We start from the raw sequence: 18,116 nt of genomic DNA on the forward strand, positions 1-18,116 counted from the left end.
CGGTTCTACAGTTCTACGGTCAGGTTATGGTTCCAAAATAATAAGAACCGTTAATTTTGGTTCAGTTACTAGTTCTCTATTAATGAACCGTGGTTAGAATCGAATCGGACCGTTTAAAACTAAGGTAACTATAGAAATACATATGTGTGTGTAATTAAATATGTATTTGAATTTGGTAGGTTAATATTTTCCTTGCTAAACTTAATTTATATAGAGATGAAATCTCATTTATTATAAAAGCTTTTATTTTCTTCCTTCCCTCTCTATTCCAGCAGATTATCTTCATATTTCTTTAATTTTATGAGTTCATATTTTGTGAATAGGTGTTTGGATGCTTATTGAATATAACCGGAACCGAACCAAAACCAGACCGGTCTTGCAGTTTGGTTCTGGTTATGTTCCATGCATATATTGATTAGGTTCTCGTTCCTAATTTTCTAGAACTGTTTGAAATGGTCCGGTTACTGATTTTCTAGAGAACCGGACCAATCCAAACCGTGTACACCCTAGCGAAAAATAATAAGTGTTTATTCTCTTTGAAATCACATGTTCGAATTATACGGAAGTCAAACATACCAAACCTTAAGGTTACTAGAGGATTTGTCTGATCGTTAAATTTCAGAGTGCCAAAATAAATTGATATGCGCAAGTTGACCCGAACATCTGAATATTAAAAAAATGGGGAGAAGCATAGATTTGGGTGTGAAATACAAATGTGTCCCCCGCACCCCTGGCACTCCTCAAAGGCCAATGTTACTCCTAGGAGTTTTTTTACTAACAAATGTAGAGTGATAGTGTAACAAGTGGCATCGAAACACCAAGCCACGTACCAAAAGCGAGGTCGCATTATGCGCCAACGCACGAGGAAGTGTAGCGGCCAATGGATTGAGGAGACGAAGCTAGCTAGGGACCAAAAAAACAAAAAAAAAACTCCAAAAGCAAATCGGATTCCTCTCCCGTATTTTACAATCTTAATTTTTTATCAGGCCATAGTTTATAAACCACCCCCTAATTGTTTTTTGATAACTCATGTATGTGTGTACTTAATTTACACACAGGCTCTTCGATAAATCGTGGATGATCAATCTCACCATCAGCTGATAGGCGGTATTATTATATTTTTGCAGTTTCAAACATAACATAGACCTCTTACCCACTAGCTCGTTTTCCAAATGCAAGTGTAAAAGTTTTCTATGTATGCTTCCGTCAATGGATGGTGAGAATTAATAATGAAACACGACTAAAATAAATTCACCTTATACACATTTCAATGCTCCTTTGTACTGATATACCTATTTTTGTATTTTCTATAGTACTTTTTTAAAACCTTGTGCACATAAAATAGATATTAATTGTATGACGAGTGGTAAAATTAGTCGCCAACAGTGCATTTTCTTGAGCGTTGTAAAGCTCTCCAACGCATGCTTTAAAATATGGCTAAGATCTAATAATAGCGGGGTCATTTGTCCTATTTGACGTTTTACTTGAGCTTATTTAAAAAAAAAATTCACGTAGTCTTCACTCTCTTTGTTAGGAATATATATATATTTTTAAAGAAATTGCATTCTTTGGCAATTGAAAGAATTACAAATATGTGGAAGTCAAAATTTCATCTCATTAGCTATGTTACAATACTCTGGAGAATGTATCCTTTTTAGTTCCTTTTGCGATTGAACTTGTTGGCCTATTTGTGAGTCTCTCAAGGCTCACTTGAATGATCTAATTATTTGTTTCTCAGAGCTCGTGAAAAATATTCATTATGCCATAAATCATATTGATGAGATATTATTTACTATATATCTTGAAAAACATTGATAGTTAAACCTATTTGTGTCAATTTATTAATTTACTATGATAATGTATAAATTGATGTTCGATCAATTATAACTTCCTACAAGAGCTTTATTTTCAACGATATATTCCAATAATCTAAGTGACATCAAAATTAATTCATAAATTGGCTCAACATACAATGCAGTTCATTCCCCTTTCTTTTTGGACAGGAGACAAGCTTGACTTTTAAGAATGCTCTTGGGAAACCTCAAGGGGTTGGCCTAATCACCAAGAGATTTAAGAATTTGCTATCTGCTATAAAGTCTTGATCAGGTTTAAAACTTCTTAAATGCCATACAAAGTTTTGCTTTTGCTTTAATTTAGACTCTCACAAGTATGAGGTAAAATAATTCTTCATGCTTAATCGAGGCATGCGTAAATTAATCCAAACAGATGCGTATAAATAAAGAAAAAAGAGAGAAGAAGAATGCTCTTGGGTTTTATAACGAAAGTGTGTAGTGGGTGTTTTCGAATCATGATGTTTAGTGAAACAAAGTACAGTACTCCATTAAAATAAAAAAAGTACATTAAAAATTCATTTCTAAAAATAGTAGAAGTAGCACCACATAAAAGCGTCACTCTAGTGGAAATGTTTGACTACTCCACGCGCTTTATCCGAGCGTGGAGGTGACGCGACCGCGGGGAAAAATATCTCAGGCCTCGGGAGGGACCACGACATGTTAGCCCCAAAAAAGGAAGGGGGGGCGTTGCTGTCCCTCAGGAGCAGCAGCTTGCGGCTGTGCTCAAGCTGTGGGTCTATTCTATTTTTGGTCTGATGATCGAAATTGTTTATTTTGTAGAGTTCGTCGAGTAAAATTTTATGCAAAAAATAGCTCAATTAAATATCATTAAGTGTCTAATTGAAACCTTTTTATCTTGAAAAAAATGGATCCAAAACACTGGATCAAACTCACTGTAACCCATAGATTGAGAGTTATATGTGTTCCAATCAGACACTTAATGAAATTCAATTGAGCCGATTTTTTTCATAATTGTTTTACTCAACAAGATCTACAAAGTGAACGTTTTCGATCATCAAAGCAAAACTTGAGCGGACCCATAGCTCAGGCACAGCTGCAAGCTGCTATCCTTAAGGACAGTAGCACCCCCGCTTCCCAAAAAGGATGATAAAAAGCGAGAAGGAAGTGGGCCATACATCCCGTCACCCTTTAAAATATCAACAATGCTACTCACATAACGATCTAAACACAACAACTTATACAATTTCTTACATACATGTTGGCCCCACACATAGTTGTGTGGGCCTCATACATAGTTGTGTGTGTGAAGCCCACATGTATGTGAAAGGTTGTGTTTGGTGTTGTGTTTGGATTGTTGTGTAAGTATCATTTTCATTAAAATATCTCGACCGTACCAGCAACCGCCACGTATCATCAACCTTCTATCCCCCACTTTATCTGCGGGTACCACGTGATACCCGCTCAATATATTTGGCTGTTTATTTCAGTTTTGGACGGCTTATGACCAATTTGGCTTTAAAAGTCAAATAGTGATTTGTTTTTTGTTTTTATTAAAAAAATTGCATTTATTAGTTTTGCTTCAAACTTTTGTAACTTATTGATTAGTTTCGATAAGAGAAATCGGAAAAGTAAATTTTTTTTATCGAAACTCATACGAGTAATTTTTTTTAAAAAGACACAAATAAGGCTCCGTTCCGAAACAAAAAAAAAAGTCTTTATTTTTTAAGAAGACAATTTTAAGCTAAAAAGTTATGGACTTATTAAAATTTAAAAATATGCAATATGAATTATGTTTGGAAGATCTCGATGAGATCTTCTATAAGATGCAAAAAACATTGGAAAATTATTTTTCATTTACTTTATTTTTGAGTTTGAAAATGTGAAATAAATTGTTTATTTTTTAAGAAGCTTTCTGCAATGGGGCATACATAAAATAAGTTAACTTATTAACTTATTTTTGTCTTTATTCAAAAAAATTGAGTTTCTATCAAATTTTTTTATTTTTTCGATTCTTCTTATCGAGATAAATCAATAAATCACAAAAGTTTAACGTATAACAAACAAATGCAAAAAAAAAATTGAATAAAGACGAAAAATTAAGGCTTTGTTCGTTTGCCATTTTAGTTTTGTTTTAGTTTTGTTTTCCAATCATTACCGTACTTCTTTCTTCAATCATTACCTTATTTTTCCAATTATTACTTTCACATCTCTCTCTATCTCTCTCCAATCATTACCCCTGTCTTCAATCATTATTCCATTTCTCTCTCCACCCACTACCAAAACTAAACTAAACTAAACTCTCAACCAAACACAACCTAAGTTACTTAATTTTTCAATTCAAACCCACCCTCGGAGAGAGAGAGAGAGAGAGAGAGAGAGAGAGAGTGTGTGTTAATCTAGATGGTCCAATATGTTTTTGGATGACTTAGATGTGCCCTATCGAACACCATATCAGCCGAGTGACATGGTATCCACGGGCACTGAAAAAATTCTCGTCCCTGCTTATATACTCCAATCGCAATTGAACCCATGAAGGACAAATCACATCCACCCAACAAGTTTTTTTCTCTCTCTCTCAAACCCCACAAATTTCTCTCTCTTCCCGGTTCGGTTCACCAAATACAGAGAGCGGTACAGCGCAAGTTGAAACTCAGACAGGGAAGAAGATAAAAGTATTTAAGAACAGGAACGGGGGGGGACTTTCGGGTGATGGAGTCTGGCAATATAATCGCGCCGTTCGTGATGAAGACGTATCAGATGGTCAGCGATCCGGCGACGGACCATATAATCAGCTGGGGGAAAGCCAACAACAGCTTCATCGTCATCGACCCTCTCGATTTCTCGCTGCGGTTGCTCTCGGCGTACTTCAAGCACAACAACTTCTCGAGCTTCGTTCGCCAGCTCAATACATACGTGAGTGAAAAACTCTACAATCTCTTTTGGAACATCTCTTTTTTTTGAAACAGGGGACCAGAAAAAAGGGATTAGTGGTTCAACCAATTGGTTAGAGCTTAGAACTCGGCCAATAATTTTCTGTGCTCAATTTACACATTTTAGACGCTACTAATTGACCCCACTGAAGTTATCATATTTGTATTTCAGGACTCTAGCTCTTTTTTAATTTTTAACAATTTTTTTGCCATTTTTTTTTTCTTTTGAACATCTTCGATTTGCCACTATCAAATTTTTGGAAAAATCACTCCCCCACAAAATCTCGAGCTAGGATTGCAAGGACGACATGTTTACTTGATGGAACGAAAAGTTTTGCTAGTTGAAGTCTTACTTTTCTTTCCACAATTGAAGTTTTACTTTTCTCGATTGTAAAATTGAAAAAAAAAATTCACGAACGGGGCGATGGTGCTGTGTCAGTGTGGCACCGTGATGTTGTGCACGTCCGGATCGTCCGTTCGGCAATTTAACCGTCCAAATCTCATTTTCACCATCCGAGCATTTGAGCCGTATATTACAGAGATAAAATCGTTAGATTGTTGAATGAACCACCTGGATATGCATAGAATAGTGCTGCACAACACCTCACCGGACTTAACTTGAACTCTAATTAAGTTTTTGTCTTTTTAATAATTTGATATTCGGTCCACTAGACCAATTAATTCGTGAGACCCATCTTACCGTTCACAAGCTCTTCACCTGATCAAAATTGTGACAGCCCATATAAACTGTCCGAACCAATGAATTAGTAACTCGCATGCGCGAACTGAATCCTAAATTAAGAGCTTTTTGAGGCTTTAATTGTCAACTGACTATCCCTGGCTCACTGCAGCAATATTGGTTGACTCTGGATAAGGAGGAATTTTTCAGTGTCGGGTGGGCATGGCCACGTGGTGCCGAACACGTATCTCTGCCGTCCAAACGTATTTTGAACGGTCCAAATTTGTTTGGACTTGAGGGGGTGTTTTGATAATTTTACACTAAAAAAATTACTCAAACACATCTGGCCGTCCAAAATACGTTTAGACAGCCGAGATGGTGATTGGCACCACGTGGCCCGTGCCCACCTGGCACTGAAGAACTTCTCATGGATAAGGTTTTCCTTCCACTAAACAAAACTTTTCACTCTACCCTTTATGGGGTTAAAAGTCAGATAGTTGCTGCACAGATTTGGACACCCTCATCTTGGATAAATTAGGTGGTTTTTTTTTAATCGACAGAAGTTAGTATTATTAGAATAGTTAAAAAAATTAATTTAAACAGCTTGATTTTGCAACAGGGTTTCCGAAAGGTTGATCCAGACAACTGGGAATTCGCAAACGAGTGGTTTCTCCGAGGCCAAAAGCATTTGTTGAAGAACATAGTCAGAAGGAAGCACAGCAAGGTCACCAATCCCTACTTACTGCGTCACAATTACGAAGAGGAAGAAGAGGACGACAAGGAATTACTAAAAGAAATAGCCAAGCTGAAGCAAGAACAGGGAGACCTAGAACAAGAACTGGAAGGCATGAACAGAAGGCTAGAGGTCACGGAGAAACGACCGCAGCAGATGATGGATTTCCTGTGTAAAGTCATGGAAGACCCCGAGATCGTGCCACGTATCATGATGGAGAAAGGCGGGTCCATGAGATTAAAAGGGGAGAAGAAGAGACGGACGACGACCATGATGATATCGTCGTCGTCCGAATCTCCACCGTCGGTTATGAGCAGTGAGGAGGGAGATGAAGGGGCAGGGGTAGGGGCAATTTCGTCATTTTCCAGAGAACCTTATAGTTATGGGTCTTTCTCTAGTCAGTTGCCGGCGGTCTCCGGCTCCGCCATGGTTGGTGGTTTCGCGGCGGCGTTACCGCCGGTGGGTGGTGTTTCGGGGTATGGGGAGATGGGTTATTTTGGAGGGATGGGTGGTGGGGTGGACGAAAATCCACCGCCTTATCCTTTCTCACTGTTTGGAGGGGGATTTTAGTTTCTTCACATGATTTATGTTGTATTCTATCTTTTTTATTTTATTTTTTATTTCCTAAGTTTGTTCTTATGAAATATTGGTCTTTTTAGAAACTAGTACTCTAACTGCCTCATTTTAATTGCTCCCTACGATAAATCGTGCCACTTTGATTTTTTTATTTTTAGAAATATATTTTTCCAAACTTTTTTGCATTGTTCGAAAGTACACACTAATTGCAAATGCATTACAGAGACACCCTTCCCTCCATATTTCTTTGATTTTCTTTGGTATGCTAATACAATTGGAACTTTATTGATAATTCAAACCGTTAATCATACAGTCTTACTAGCGCATGCCTATGCCTGAAGGCACGGCTCAAAGGATTGGGTATTCAATACAGCTCTGAGAATGCTTAGCAATGTGTGATAAGATATGGGAGTTGACAAAAAAAAAAAAAGTTCATATATTGCATTTGCATTACACTACATGGTTGTTTAGTAAAGTAAAAACACATGCCAATTATCAAAACAAACTACGTGGATTTCACAGATCACAATAGAGGTTTAGTACTCCAAGCCATCATTGATGCAAGCGGAGAAGGTAGAGAGGAAAATGTTGAATTAAATCCCTCTAACAAATGGAGTAAATCTTTCAAGTAAAATGCAAGATGTCAATAGCAAATATAATCCAATATCACAACTCAAGAAGAATTTTGTATAGAGTTTTATGCTCGATCCCTTGGTTCTCCATCATACTGAACGGCACCAGAAGCATTTTCGATGAGAAGCATCAGAAACGGTTCAGTAAGAGTAAGGTGATTTTGAAGATGTATCAGCCTACGGTAAGACTCATCTATGACAATTACCATGTTCTTCAACTGATATACATTGTCCAACCAACATGACTCTCCCTCAAGTTATAGCGTAGTCTTGAAATATCTAAACAGATTATAATTTATAAGAAGTTAAGTCAACCAAATAAAAAACAAAAAGGACTTCTACATTCAAAGAATAAGACCACTTAGATTTCAAAATCTAAAAATTAAGTTTTCACATGTTGGACAAACAACCTGAACTAGCCACAACCAACTAAATCCGCCACCTACTTGCAGAGCCTTCTCATTTCTCCAATATCCCATCCCCATAGCACCCACTGCAGCGTAAAATATGCAAGGTTAGGGAACTGAAAGAACAAACATAACTTAGCCTAAAGGCAAATCCAAATAACTTGTTAATCAAAGGACTACAATGTTGTGTGAATAAAAATGTGGAATAAAGATATGAATGCTTTTCAAATCCTTAGGTAGGCGAAAACATTATCTGACCCAAACCAAAATACCCCGGCCCCGGGTAAACACATCTATAATACAAATCAAAACACAATGTCATAAAGATAAACACATTAACACCTTATTAACAGCGTGAGGATATTGGACTCCAAATTATAGGGGGAAAAAAAAAACAAAGGCCATGAAATTCTTTAGGTCATTCTTAAACTCTAACCAAAACTAAAAGGAAAATAGTTAAATTTAGCAACGATACGTACTGGTCCAAAAAGATCTACGTTCAATACCTATGAAGCACCAACGACATGCTTGAAGAAATTAGTGATCTCACATTTTGAGTTTCTAACTCTACAAAAGTAGGAAACAAAAAATCAAGAAAATAATGGCAGCATACAATTGAATAGCTTGGGGGCTTGGGCCGGCCACTATTAAATCAATTTTATCAATTAGCTTTACACGACTAACCCTTGCATATACAAATTTCAAGTAATTTTTCTACTTGGGCACAACTTCATAGTTAATTTCTCCCAGCAACTATAGTGGTGCGGATCACATAGCTGAAGAGTACATGAAAACCCGAGCCCAAACCCGGGCCCATCGGAAGGCTCGTTGAAGACCAGCAAGTCTGAAAACGATTTCAGCTTTTAGCATATTTAAGTCCTTATTTACTATATCCAAGCCTTTGATTTTTGTTTCTCGTTTTGTTTAAAATCTTTCCTTTTTGTTTAGGATTTGATTTGTTTCATTTTCTTAACTCTAGAGAGGATTTGATTTGTTTCCTTTTTCTTAACTCTAGGGAGTTAGGAAGGTGTTAGTCTTTTCTATATAACCAGCACTATGTAATCGTTTAGGGGGATTATTTTTTTATTGATAAAATTATAGAGAGACCTAATCTCTTTATTCCAAATTCTTTGGTATTCTACGGAATCAACAGAGTGTTTGATGCCTTTATTCCTGGGTATTCTTTGACTAAACAGGTTTAGAGAAGGATTTTGATCTTCGGGTATTCGTTACGAATCAACGGATTTCGAACTCGATTAAATAGTTCCGTTCTTCATAAGCTTCCGCTACATCAGTTGGTATCAGAGCCAGGTTACGTCCTAGCACCCATGGCACCAAGGAAGCAACGTACAATGGAAGAAATTTACGAGACTGATAACGCAAGGATGCAACAGCAAATCGCTGCTTTGACTGAACAAATCGCAGCATTGACGGTGGCATTTCAACAACCACCACTGAATACCCACTTCACGGAGGAGGAAGAGGAAAGAAGTGCAGCGGAGGATGAGGAAAATCCCTTTGCGAGGGATCTTGCTCGAAGGAGGGACAGGCGACCCACAGATACTGGCTCTCATCGGTGGGAAGCCGGATTAAAAATTGACCTTCCAGAGTTTCATGGCACTTTGCAACCAGAAGAATTTCTCGATTGGCTTTTTTCCATCGAGGAGATCTTGGAGTTTAAGGAGGTTCCAGAGAATAAACGAGTGCCCTTAGTGGCTACACGTTTTCGAGGCCGAGCAGCAGCATGGTGGCAACAATCAAAAGTCACTCGATTGAGGCACGGCAAGAAAAAAATTGATTCGTGGGACAAGATGAAAAAGCATATGCGAGTAGCGTTTTTACCCCATAACTATACTCGGACGCTGTACCAAAATTTTCAAAATCTCCGGCAAGGGGCAAAGACAGTTGAAGAGTACACTACAGAGTTCTATCAGTTATTGGCCCGTAATGATCTAGGGGAAACAGAGGAACAACTGGTCTCGCGCTATATTGGGGGTTTACAAATTGCGTATCAGGAGACTTTGAATTTTTTTGATCCCTACTCCGTTTCTGAAGCACATCAGAAGGCTTTACAAGCGGAGAAGCAAGCAAAGCGGCGGCTAGGAAATTACGGTGGGGCAAGTGGATCTAATCGTAACACAACACAATCAGGGATCAATAGAGGGACCATACAGGTTGGTAACCTACCAGTGGTGCCACAAAACAGAAACCCGATCGCGACAAGCGGCCCGCGGTGCTTTAAATGTGGTGAACCAGGACATCGCATTGCGGATTGTAAGAAGGCAGGTCCATTTGGGAAGGGGCTGTTTATGGAAAGTGAAGAGATTGTAGGGGATGAGTTTGACGTGTCCCTACAAGATCCAGTCTTTGATTCAGAACACGAACAGGTTGTGTCCGAGGAACACGTCATGGGGGATGATGGTCCTCTACTGGTGGTACGCAGGGCTTGTTATACCCCACGAGAGGCTAAGGGCGATAGTTGGCTTCGAAATAATATCTTCCAGTCCACATGTACCATTGGTGGCAAAGTGTGCAGACTTGTGATCGATTCTGGAAGTTGTGAAAATGTGATCGCAGAGGAGGCTGTTAAGAAGCTGGCCCTAAGCACCGAGAAGCATCCAAACCCGTACAAGCTATCGTGGCTACAAAAGGGTAAAGAGGTAACAGTTTCTGAACGTTGTTTGGTTTCCTTTTCAATTGGTTCTCACTATAAAGATAAAGTGTGGTGTGATGTTGTTCGAATGGATGCTTGTCATATTTTGTTGGGTAGACCATGGCAATTTGACAGGGACGTATAACATGAGGGCCGCAAGAATACTTACTCTTTCATGTTCAACCAAGTTAAAATTGTACTTGTGCCCAACAAAGAAGGTGCCCCAAAACCAACAGTCGAACGGGTATCCAACTTGTTGTCCATGCATCAGTTCTTGGGGGAGATGACCCAAGCAAATGTAGTATACATGTTGGTAGGGAAGGAACAACAAGGAGGCAGTGAAATACCGGATACGCTGAGGAAATTGGTCGAAGAATTCAATAGTGTATTTCCTAATGAATTACCATCAGAGTTGCCTCCCGTACGAGACATACAACATCAAATTGACTTCGTGCCTGGGGCCAATCTACCGAACCGACCCCATTATCGAATGAGTCCGAAAGAACACGAAGAGCTTCGCCGCCAAGTTGAGGAGTTGTTGGCCAAAGGGCACGTCCGAGAGAGTCTTAGCCCATGCGCCGTACCTGCCCTGCTAATTCCCAAGAAAGATGGTTCGTGGCGTATGTGTGTGGATAGCCGCGCAATCAACAAGATCACAGTCCGTTACCGATTTCCAATTCCTAGGTTGGATGATTTGTTGGATCAACTCAGTGGAGCGACTGTCTTTAGCAAGCTGGATCTCAAAAGCGGATACCATCAGATTCGCATCCGGGCAGGGGATGAATGGAAAACAGCTTTCAAGACTCGTGAGGGGCTATATGAGTGGATGGTTATGCCATTCGGATTGTCAAATGCACCCAGTACTTTTATGCGTGTGATGAATCAGTTATTTCGTCCTTTTATTGGGAGGTTTGTCGTAGTTTACTTTGATGATATCTTGATTTATAGTGCTAACCATGAGTTGCACCTTCAGCACTTACAGCAAGTCCTCTCTTTATTGCACAAGGAAAAATTTTATGCTGCTATCGGAAAATGCTCATTCATGACAGAAAGTGTGCTATTCCTTGGTTATGTGGTCTCAAAGGATGGTATTTCGGTAGATGAATCCAAAGTCGAGGCAGTACATCAATGGCCTTTACCAAAGAACATTTATGAAGTGCGCAGCTTCCATGGGTTGGCATCTTTTTATCGCCGATTTATCCCGAATTTCAGTAGCATCATGGCGCCTCTTACTGATTGTATGAAGGCCGGGAAGTTCTCATGGACAGAGGCTGCGACGAAGGCATTCCAAGCGATTAAGCAAAAGTTAACTTCTGCTCCTTTACTTATACTACCAGATTTTTCTAGACCCTTTGAGTTGCATTGTGATGCATCAAAAGTGGGAATTGGGGCTGTTTTGAGTCAAGGAGGCCGACCAATTGCTTACTTCAGCGAGAAACTAAGTGGGTCGAGGACAAACTATAGCACATATGACATTGAATTCTATGCAATAGTCCAAGCCTTAAAGCACTGGTATTCTTATTTATCGCAAAGTGAATTCATTTTGTTTTCTGACCATGATGCGTTGAAACATATTAACAGTCAGGACAAACTATCATCTAGGCATGCCAATTGGGCTGCTTACTTGCAGCAATTCACCTTTGTTCTCAAACACAAGTCAGGTGTTATGAATAAGGTGGCCGATGCACTTAGTCGACGTGTTCTTTTTCTCACTACCATGCGAACTAAAGTACTTGGGTTCGATTCTTTTCGGGAACTATTGCTTGCTGATCCTTTTTTTGGGAACATTCTTCGTGACGTTAAGGCAGGGCAACGATCAGACTATCTTTTGCAGGAGGGGTTTCTTTTCAAAGGCAACCAACTCTGTGTTCCCGAATCTAGCTTACGCCTTCGATTTATCAAGGAACTACATGAAGAGGGGCATGTCGGGCGAGACAAGACATTTCACTTGGTGGCCAATTCTTACTTTTGGCCCACCATGAGAAAAGAAGTTGCAAAGTTGGTGGAGGGATGCCGCATCTGTCAAGTCTCGAAAGGTACAGCCTCAAATGCCGGGTTGTACATGCCCTTACCAGTGCCTAGTCAGCCGTGGGCCGACGTTAGCACGGATTTCGTCTTGGGACTTCCACGCACAAAGCGGGGTTGTGATTCTATCTTTGTTGTGGTAGACAGGTTCTCTAAAATGGCACACTTTATCGCTTGCAAGAAGACTACGGATGCCGTTAATGTTGCCCAACTGTACTTTCGGGAAGTTTATCGTCTTCATGGGCTACCAACATCAATTGTCTCCGATCGGGACTCCCGGTTCCTTAGCCATTTTTGGAGGAGCCTTTGGAGAATGGCTAACACCAAACTTGACTTCAGCAGTGCATATCATCCGCAATCGGATGGACAAACGGAGGTTGTCAACCGCTCATTGGGTAATTTATTGCGGTGTCTTGTTGGTGATCATTTGAAGTCATGGGACCAAAGGATATATCAAGCAGAGTTTGCTTATAATCGGTCTGTTAATCGTAGTTCGGGTTTTAGCCCATTCCAAGTCAACTATGGTTATCAGCCGCGAGCTCCAGTCGATCTTGCACCCGTTCCCGACCTCAAGCGAGTTCATGGTAAAGCTACAGAGCTGATTGCCCATCTTCAGGATGTTCACACAAATACTCAGCATAATCTTCTAGAGGCCACTGCAAAATACAAATGTGCTGCTGATAAGAAGCGTCGCCTCGTGGAATTTGCAGTTGGTGACTTTGTTTGGGCAGTACTCACGAAGGACAGATTTTCAGCGGGGGAATACAACAAACTTGCAGCTCGAAAAATTGGCCCATTGGAGGTTGTGGAGAAAATTAACTCAAATGCTTATCGTTTGCAACTCCCCAGCCACATCCGCACTTCCAATGTGTTCAATGTCAAACATCTCTTTCCTTACTATGGTGACAATTCTGATGATGAGCCAGCAAATTCGAGGTCGAATTCTTTTCACCCAGGGGAGGATGGTGCGGATCACATAGCTGAAGAGTACATGAAAACCCGAGCCCAAACCCGGGCCCATCGGAAGGCTCGTTGAAGACCAGCAAGTCTGAAAACGATTTCAGCTTTTAGCATATTTAAGTCCTTATTTACTATATCCAAGCCTTTGATTTTTGTTTCTCGTTTTGTTTAAAATCTTTCCTTTTTGTTTAGGATTTGATTTGTTTCATTTTCTTAACTCTAGAGAGGATTTGATTTGTTTCCTTTTTCTTAACTCTAGGGAGTTAGGAAGGTGTTAGTCTTTTCTATATAACCAGCACTATGTAATCGTTTAGGGGGATTATTTTTTTATTGATAAAATTATAGAGAGACCTAATCTCTTTATTCCAAATTCTTTGGTATTCTACGGAATCAACAGAGTGTTTGATGCCTTTATTCCTGGGTATTCTTTGACTAAACAGGTTTAGAGAAGGATTTTGATCTTCGGGTATTCGTTACGAATCAACGGATTTCGAACTCGATTAAATAGTTCCGTTCTTCATAAGCTTCCGCTACATTAACCACGAACTTGATTTTTAGTAGGTTAACCATGAACCACATTACACCACTACTAATTGCATTGCGCATGAAAACTATAGGAAATGCCCAAAAAGATCAATGTCCAATATCTATGAAGAACCAACGACACGCCTGAAAAAAGTAGTGATCTTACACTTACAGAAGAATTAAGCCCCTGTAGGGCATTCTAAGTTTCTAACTCTACAAAAGTAGGAAACAAAAAAGAAGGAAAATAATGGCAGCATACAGTTGAATAGCTTGGGGGCTTTGGTCGGCCACTATTTAATCAATTTTATCAATCAGCTTTACATGACTAACCCTTGCATTTATCAATTTCAAAAAATTTTCGTGCTTGGACGCAACCTCATGGTTGATTTCTCCCAGCAACTATAGTTACTGAACTTTACCTATGGTACTGCCGCAACAAATAAACCTTGATAAAAAAGAAAGCAAATCAAAACTTTATATTTCCTCTTAGGAATTGGGCGAAAACAAAAAAAACATACAACGTAAGAGGTTGTTGACAATTGTCTCTCTCATAGAGCAAAACCTTTTATTTTCTTGCTCAAGAAAAAAATAAAAAGTCAATTTCATGCTCATTGCTTCATGCTCATTGCTTAGGTTTAGCTAGTAACTGATACTGAAAAAGAACCAACCAATTAGGCACAAAAAAAAAAAACTCATTCAACAAAGAAGATTCACACACATAAAACATGAATGGTTAAAAGGGATTATCTGAGGTAACATTGTTAGAAAAATCAAGTCACTAATCAAGGAAGCATACTCGCTCAAAATTGGTAGTGACCAAAAAGGTGCCGCATTGCCTGTCTATTGCTGTCCAAGCAAACGTCAAAACAAAACATCCTAAGTATGTGAAAAAGTTTTAATTAGATTCATGTACTTATGAAATTTCGTGTTAGCAATCTGTTCTTTTATTTTCTTAATCCCAAGACGTATAACTCCTTCAATAGTTTAGGGAACATAAATTTTAAAATTGATATTAGAACTTTCGGTTCACCCTTTCTTTTTCTAGCATATATAGAATGTGGAAATTAGTTTTTTTTATTGTGATTTAAAATTGTACCTATAACCTAAAGATGAATGAGTTTTTATTAGATTCATGTACTTATGAAATTTCATGTTTAAAGATTCTTGTTTGTATCAACAAGGTATGTTTTTTTGAATAGAAAAGAGCAGAGAAGCAAAGTATGTTGCCATACATGTGTCTGCCTCACATATTTTGCCAAACACGTAGAATGTAAGCAAAAACTTTTTTTCCACCCACGTCTCTCACACATTTGTCGAACACATCCTCATGCGTCTTTTGGCTAATCACTGAAAGCATATGAATTTCGTTCGCATTATTCATCCTATAAATGGGACACCAAAAAATGAAGATGTGGTAACTACGTTAGTAAATTTGTTGATTCAAACATATTCACATTCGTAACTGTGTGTGAGGATGCTTGATCGAATAAAAAGCCATGATAATTTTTTGTTTGATCGGCCAAAAAGCCATGAAGTTTATGTTTAGGTTTTTAACTGCGTTAGTTTTTTTTGTTGAATGATCGGGTATAAAGCTAGGTATTTTGGTCGGCCAAAAAATCTAGACATAAAGAGCAATTCAGAGACCATAAATGGTATCAACACATTAGTTTTTTTTAGATTGAAAGCACATTCACATTTGTAGCTAGGTCTTTTAATCGGCCAAAAAGCCATTAAAAGAAGAACGGTATAGGCCAAAAAAAAGAGAAAAAATTATGCCCGATCAAGCACGATATAGTAAAAAAAATAAGAGAAAAACTTTATTGTAAAAAATCAATGTTGCTTGGTTAATTCTTTTTAGGTTGAAAGCACATTTTCCCATTCGTAGCTAGGTTTTTTGATCGGCCAGAAAGCCAGTAAAAGAACGGTATAGGCAAAAAAAAAAAAGAGAAAAAATTATGCCTGTTCAAGCATGGTATAAGCAAAAAAATAAGAGAAAAACTTAATTGTAAAAAATCAGTGTTTGTATAAAGAAAAATAAACTTACCTCAAACTGTAAGTAATGTAATGAGAAGAACGTAGGATTTCGGTATTCCGAAGGATTTTCAAGTTAAAGTACTTGTTAGTTTTTTTAGATTCCAGAGCAGAGCAAAGTTTTTTGATCAACAAAAACTAACGTAGATAATCATAGGCCAGGAGAGAGAGAGAGAGAGAGAGAGAGAGAGAGAGAGAGAGAGAGAGAGAGAGAGAGAGAGAGAGAGAGAGAGAGAGAGAAGGATGAAGATAATTTTGGTTGATTATAGATTACCAGTTGAAAAGGAATGATTGAACCGGCATAATTTTCCACTAATTTCGACTGAAAAGGCATGATTGAACCGGCATAAGATTTCCAATCCAATGGTTGGAAAATATGTACCAATCCAACGGTGAAAAATACAGAAATCCTATGAGGACCGACCAAAGCCCACCGAAATCGTACCGACGGCCACAGCCGGGCCATCTCTGGCCACCAGACGGCCGATCCGAGCCGTCCAAAATGTTTTTTAAAAAAACCGAGGAGCGCGTGTGTGGGAATCAACGACATCCGATGTATGTATGGTAGTTGGATCAAGCACCCAATTTTTCGTGTATATATATATATATATATATATATACACACACAAATACATGAAAAATAGGGTGGTTGGATCAAGCCATTTGATCGTTGTATCATATTTACTCGATCTCAGAACATTTTTTTTTTATAGAAAATTGCCTGTAGGTCTAGAAAACCAAGACTTAATTTAAAGGATGGACTCAATTTTTATTTACCTGTAACGATAACCTCATATGAAGATTACCTATATACCCTTAATTAAATAAAATTTCACATTTTATTATCTTTTTCTGGCGAAATTTCACTACTTCAAATTTCACAAATTTTTGTTGGATTTCAAATTTCACTGGGTGCAGATTTTACCTAGTGAATTTCACTAGCTTTCAAAGTCGTGAATTTCACTCACATTTTACCGAACAGTTCATGTGCATATATAAACAAGTATATTCTGAAGTCAATAATTTAAATGCATTACCTGAGCTTAACGCAGAGCAATAATCGATGCATTAATAGATACCAACAATAATACTACGGATCTACTCTTCAATGAATCTCAAACAGCCATTCTTGGCGCAAATTTTGTCTTTGTTTGATGATGACATATGTAAACTGGCAACATCGCTTTGCACCGACGATGACGACCACAAAGGTACGAAATCGAAGCTAAGTAAAGACGACAAAGAGAGGGAGATCGGATTGTCGACAATGCCGACACCTCCAATTGTCAGCAAGATCGCCTCTGTCCTCGTTGGAAAACAAGTGCAAGGACTGCCGTCCGCGTGTGGTCAGCTTGAGGAGGACGGCGGCAGCGATCGAGGTATGGAAGGGAGGGAGCTGAAGTTTGGGGAGTGCGAGAGGGAGAGGGACGAGATGTGGCCAACGTGAGGTTGTTCTCTCTCAGGAGGGTGTTTTGGGGCATACAAGTTTGTGGAATCCTTAGCGGTGAATTTTGAGATTGGGTTGGAGTTCGAGGGAATACGGGCCTATTTTTTGGACCGGCCGTAATTATCTCTACACGTGGTGTACTCCTTGAAAGAGCAATCAAAAGCCAAATCATCACTCTCAAAATGTTTATTACGGAGTTACTAGTATTCATTGCTTCACAAAGCAGTGGCCCGGGGGCGGAGACAATTGGGGGTGGGAGTGGCACATGTCACCCTTGGGTCCAAAAATAATAGAGAAAAAAAAGTAGGTCTATGCAAAAATGCTCTCTTAGTTGTGAAAAATTCTTCGCTTTTAATTTTCTCAGTCCAATTCAATAGGAAAATCGTTCTTTTCCAAAAAAAAATTTCTTTGGAATTTTGTTTAGAATCACTCTTGGACAATTTTAACAACCAAAGGAGGTTTGAGGTTTGATGTCTCCTATGGAAGCCGAGGAATACAAGTTTTAACAACCAAATGAGGTTTGATGTCTCCTTTGGAAGCTAAGGAATACAACCAGATGGGCTAAGCCTAAGAGCCACATGTCACACTTAACACATCTTAGAAACAGATTTCCGAAGTCAATAAAACTATGGGTAAACCATTTGCTGTGCCCCAAATATACACCTGGTTATTAAGGGACCCACTTTGCAGTCCCACATAAATGA

The 18,116-nt window shown here is 38.9% G+C and overlaps 2 protein-coding genes across 2 annotated transcripts; both read left to right on the forward strand.

The window, feature by feature from the left end:
* The first annotated feature begins 4,301 nt into the window (after window positions 1–4,301).
* Window positions 4,302–6,818, forward strand: LOC131302291 (heat stress transcription factor C-1). Its single transcript, XM_058328848.1, has 2 exons — window positions 4,302–4,727; window positions 6,043–6,818. The coding sequence occupies exons 1-2, from the start codon at window positions 4,524–4,526 to the stop codon at window positions 6,724–6,726; spliced, it is 888 nt and encodes a 295-aa protein (XP_058184831.1). The 5' UTR covers window positions 4,302–4,523; the 3' UTR covers window positions 6,727–6,818.
* A 1,709-nt stretch (window positions 6,819–8,527) lies between these two features.
* LOC131302299 (uncharacterized) lies at window positions 8,528–13,779 on the forward strand. The gene has a single exon (XM_058328860.1). The coding sequence runs from the start codon at window positions 9,100–9,102 to the stop codon at window positions 10,567–10,569; it is 1,470 nt and encodes a 489-aa protein (XP_058184843.1). The 5' UTR covers window positions 8,528–9,099; the 3' UTR covers window positions 10,570–13,779.
* Window positions 13,780–18,116: the final 4,337 nt, after the last annotated feature.

Source organism: Rhododendron vialii, chromosome 1a, assembly GCF_030253575.1.
Source record: "Rhododendron vialii isolate Sample 1 chromosome 1a, ASM3025357v1".
Taxonomy (NCBI): Eukaryota; Viridiplantae; Streptophyta; class Magnoliopsida; order Ericales; family Ericaceae; genus Rhododendron; species Rhododendron vialii.

Bases quoted from the DNA above. Each gene is read 5' to 3' on its own strand.
- LOC131302299 (XM_058328860.1), top strand. From the start codon at position 9,100: ATGGCACCAAGGAAGCAACGTACAATGGAAGAAATTTACGAGACTGAT.
- LOC131302291 (XM_058328848.1), top strand. From the start codon at position 4,524: ATGGAGTCTGGCAATATAATCGCGCCGTTCGTGATGAAGACGTATCAG. The intron at 4,728-6,042 runs GTGAGTGAAAAA...ATTTTGCAACAG, and splicing joins TTCGCCAGCTCAATACATAC to GGTTTCCGAAAGGTTGATCC.